This window comes from Bufo bufo, chromosome 1 (assembly GCF_905171765.1).
Source record: "Bufo bufo chromosome 1, aBufBuf1.1, whole genome shotgun sequence".
Taxonomy (NCBI): Eukaryota; Metazoa; Chordata; class Amphibia; order Anura; family Bufonidae; genus Bufo; species Bufo bufo.
In genome coordinates, this window is record NC_053389.1 from 830,728,438 (window position 1) to 830,730,929 (window position 2,492).

At 40.9% G+C, this 2,492-nt stretch overlaps 1 protein-coding gene across 1 annotated transcript; it reads left to right on the forward strand.

Moving 5' to 3' along the window:
• The first annotated feature begins 369 nt into the window (after positions 1 to 369).
• Positions 370 to 1,320, forward strand: LOC120990073 (olfactory receptor 472-like). Its single transcript, XM_040418598.1, has one exon. It carries the CDS (start codon positions 370 to 372, stop codon positions 1,318 to 1,320), a length of 951 nt encoding a protein of 316 aa, XP_040274532.1.
• Positions 1,321 to 2,492: the final 1,172 nt, after the last annotated feature.

Here is a 2,492-nt window from a genome sequence, read left to right on the forward strand (position 1 = left end):
GGTTCGGGGTCAAGTTTGGGTCCCAAACCCGAAGTTCGGCTGAACCCGGCAAACCTGAACTTCCACGGGTTTGTTTTTCCTTAATTGTGACAACTTCTTAATAAGACACACCGTCACAGAGGATGAATCTTGAGTAAATCAGCTTGACAGGCTAACCACATCCACTTTCCCACCCACTAATCAAAGTGTTACCATTTGAAACCAGACTGCAGGAGAGCAGTTTAATTACCACAGTGGCCAGAGCAGATGGACATTGTATCTCATGTCTCAGGTTTGATGCTTTTTTACCATTAGGAAAATATTTTAATTATTACAAAAATAAGTGATATACACTTTATTAACATTCATTGCTTCCTTTGTCTTCTCCAGATGGTCTTGACAAATAACATCACCTCTGTTATCCTTCTGGGAATTCCTAATCTTCAAAACTTCACATTTCTGTTCTTCTCTCTACTAGTTTTTATATACTGTGCAACCATTTCTGGAAACCTTCTCATCTTGTTCTTGTATTTAGTGAGTAAATCCCTTCGATCGCCCATGTACTTCTTCATTACACAGCTTTCACTCTGTGACCTCCTGCTCTCTACAGATATTGTCCCCATGCTTCTTCATACCATTCTGTATGGGGGGACCACTATGACTCTTCCCAGCTGCATCATCCAGTTTGTTTTCTTTGTCATCTCAGAGTCCTCGGAATGTCTTCTTCTGTCAGTGATGTCCTATGATCGGTATCTGGCCATCTGTAACCCCCTTCGTTATATCTCCATCATGAATAATATGTTTTGTGTGACATCAGTAGATATCATTTGGTCGGTTGGCTTTATAGTGACATTGTATTATGCAATTTCAATAAATAATTTGTATTTCTGTGGACCACACGTTATTGACCATTTCTACTGCGATATTGAACCTATCCTGCAGCTCTCTTGCTCTGATACATCCATAATTCACATCCGACTTCTTATACTGAGTTTTTTCTTTGCAATCTTACCTTTTATAATCATTGTGATGTCCTATGTCTACATTGTCATCGCCATCCTGAAGATTCAATCCAATACCGGAAGACATAAAGCCTTCTCCACTTGTAGCTCCCACCTCATTGTGGTTTCCTTATTTTATGGGACAATAATCATTGTTTATATGTTTCCTAGAAAAGGACAATCTCTGCTCCTGAGTAAGGTCTTGTCTCTGATGTATACTGTGCTGGCCCCACTGCTCAATCCTATCATATACACCCTGAGGAACAAAGACTTCAAAGAATCTTTTCAGAAGGTTAAGTATGTTATAAAAGAGTCCATTCACAGTATGTTTTCAGTGTAAGTTGGGGGGTATACCCCAGGGGTAGGGGTATCTCCAAACATATACAGTATCCTTGTCGAATGCCTCCAACATATGCCACCAGAGGGCCACACATGACTCCCATGCTGAATACAACAAATTATACTGATACTGTATATACTGGTCCTACATAGACCAAACAGACACTCTTACCTAATTTGGGTAAATAAGGGTTTATGGACATTTTGACAAACTGTATAATAAACTGTATAATAATATTGATAATCTTTACATAGTGGCAACAATGAAATAAAACAGACATTACAATAAGAAATTAATGTTAATGAACTGTTCTCAGGATAAGCCATCAATTTCTCCCTGTTGATTATTTGTGAGAGCTTAAATAGTTTTGGCTTCCCTGAGGAGGAGTTGGGGGAGGAGGTTGGTGACTCCATGCATACCTGTGTTGATGGTGGTGGTAATAGTGGCACCCATAGTCACAGCAATGACGGTTGGGTGCGGAGACAGTGGCAGTCTGGGAAAACACAGATCAGGGGAAAGTGCCTAAAGAACCCACCCATTATCTCACAGTCTGATAAAAGCTGAAGGGAGGGTGAGGACTTTGATGACGATTGTGTGCTGGACGGGACCTGGGAGCTGAATCGGGGTTCCTGGAAGGAGGCAACATCAGAGTAGGAGAGTAATTGTGGCAGCAATAAAGAGCAGAGGACACATATCTCCCAAAGAACAGCCAGAGCCACGTCTGCTTCGGGTGATGCCGCTGAATCCTGCAGTACCCATGGCACAAGTATTTTTAGATTGGGTTGCAGGTCAGGTAGTGTTATAAATAGGGATGAGCAAATCGAATTAGGATGGTACATAGATTTCTACAGAACCTATTCTGTTACACGCTATTACTCAATTTTGCCCTTCTTCTGATCCATCACAAAAACGGCTAAAAAAATGGATCCTGTCTCTGGAGCCTTCGCTCGCCTTCTCACAGTCAGCATTTGGTCCGTAATTCATCAATATTTCTAAGGCCAATAAAAAAAAATAAAAAAAAACAGGAGTGGACTCAAAACAGAGATGACACATGATTGGAATATATGGGTTTTATACCCACTCCTGCTTTTGCCATCCAAATCATGAGTATATCCTGATGCAAAATAGGGACCTTGTGATAGACGCCTTCCAGATGCTCCAAATACAGGATC